At 42.1% G+C, this 1,878-nt stretch overlaps 1 protein-coding gene across 1 annotated transcript; it reads right to left on the minus strand.

The window, feature by feature from the left end:
• Positions 1 to 298: 298 nt before the first annotated feature.
• Positions 299 to 827, minus strand: PHALS_03042 (uncharacterized protein; the record flags this gene model as incomplete). The annotated part of the gene is made up of 5 exons (XM_024721434.1): positions 299 to 310; positions 385 to 444; positions 518 to 613; positions 684 to 767; positions 822 to 827. The coding sequence occupies 5 exons, from the start codon at positions 825 to 827 to the stop codon at positions 299 to 301; spliced, it is 258 nt and encodes an 85-aa protein (XP_024572863.1).
• Between the last annotated feature and the right edge of the window lie 1,051 nt (positions 828 to 1,878).

Consider the following 1,878-nt stretch of genomic DNA (forward strand, 5'->3'; position numbering starts at 1 on the left):
TGGTGAAGACCGAAATCTATTGTATTGCACTTCAATAAATACAAGTCCTAGAATGAGTCGTTTAAGGAGCCTGGATATTACAATGGCACTGATTTTTGTGAGTGGCTAGCACAGAATGCAATAAATTTCACGATAACTACCTCAGCAAGTCCAAAGATACCAAAATGAGAGAGAACTAAAACCTGTGTTGATTGCAAATTGGAGACGTATTAACAAGATTTGAAATTGTCTTGCAACAAACTTTAGTAGCTTGCGTGAACGAAAATGTCTTGCATCAGGGCTTGGTGGGTTTGTAGCGCTATAATTTGAACTTCCAAGTCAGGCGCAGTCCATTATAAGTGCGCATGAAGTATAGTGGGCCGTAACTAAAACAATAGTCCTTACATTAACCATACGATACGCACGATTAGCTATGGTACATTGATGTCCCCTAGCTTTACGTTGCTTTATCAAGGTCAAGGTTAGCAGCATTTTGTTGTGAATATAGACGGGAGCTCATAAAGTTCAGCATACACACGGCGACTTCTGTTATCGTGCAGGCAGCTGTATACGCGATGGTGAATGACCCTAAACTTTGACGAACGTAAATTGTCATCGCATATGTCAATCGCATCTACGGATGCCGAACAATACACAGTTTCAACGCAAAATGGAAGACTCCGATATTAAGGACACCCACAGACTACATCTTCATGGCAAATCGATGTCGATATTAGCGAGAAAGGCTCTTGACTATTCGTGATAGGCACCTGCACCGTGTCCGGTACCTACACCGGCAAAATGATAACATACGCCAAAACCAGAATAACCAACACCTGCACCTGCATCGGCAATGGCACCGTAGCCAGCGTGCGAACCAAGGTAACCGTCTACGTAGTGACCAGCGCCTGCACCATGACCAATTGATGTTGGCAGCAGCAGGGGGTGTCACTATTAACGCTACCAGTAACTGTCCATCAGAAAAAGATGACAGTAATTTGTCACATTTTTTGTGCCGTGTTCACCACATGAGAAGCGAAAACGACATTGCTCGCGCTAGTAGTAAAGGATTATCGGATCATCACTACATCATTGCTCACGCTAGAGGCGATATGATCTCAATTTGATACAACGTTAGATGTGAACTTGTCAAGTTTAAAGTCAGGCAATTTAATATTTAAGGCGCACCGCATAGGGTGTACATTGGTTTCATTGGCGAGTTTACTAACACTGTGGCGCGGAATAAAGATGCTTTGGTTTAGTTATGTTGAAAGAGAAGGTAACAAAATTCAGCGACATAGTATATACTAAAGTTATGAACCTATGTTCCACATACAACCTTGGTTATTAAAAGTATGAGCAACTGGTGCCGTATAGATTACAGTGAAGTCGTACAATCATCAACAATTCCCGATATTACTGCGATATTATTTTGAGTTGACTCTTAACAACAGGGAAGTATGTCAGCAGAGATTATCATGTTGCTGTTACGTTTAATGGTCTATCAAAAGAGTGAATTTACCAACAAACTGGTTAAACTCTTATTGTTTCTACAACTTACAACCATTGTACATAAGAAAGTGAACATATATACGCGATCTGTTTAGACTCGCAACGCTTAAAATAAAAGCAGATTCTTTGGCACAGAAAGATAATCGAAACAAACATGTACTGCGCGAATATTTTTCATGCATCAAACACTCGCCAAATAATTTATGCGCAGGCGGCGAACATTCACACCAACATCTGAACCTAAACTTACACCTGCACCAAGACTAGAATTGGCCTTAAGCCCGACACCAGCACCAAGACCGGCGTTAACGCCAGGATCTGCTTTCGCGCCGAGGCCGGCACCTACACCGAGAGCAACACCAGCGTCTGCATCAAGACTCACACCAA

The sequence above is a fragment of the Plasmopara halstedii genome (assembly GCF_900000015.1).
Source record: "Plasmopara halstedii genome assembly, contig: Scaffold_208, whole genome shotgun sequence".
NCBI classification, from domain to species: domain Eukaryota; phylum Oomycota; class Peronosporomycetes; order Peronosporales; family Peronosporaceae; genus Plasmopara; species Plasmopara halstedii.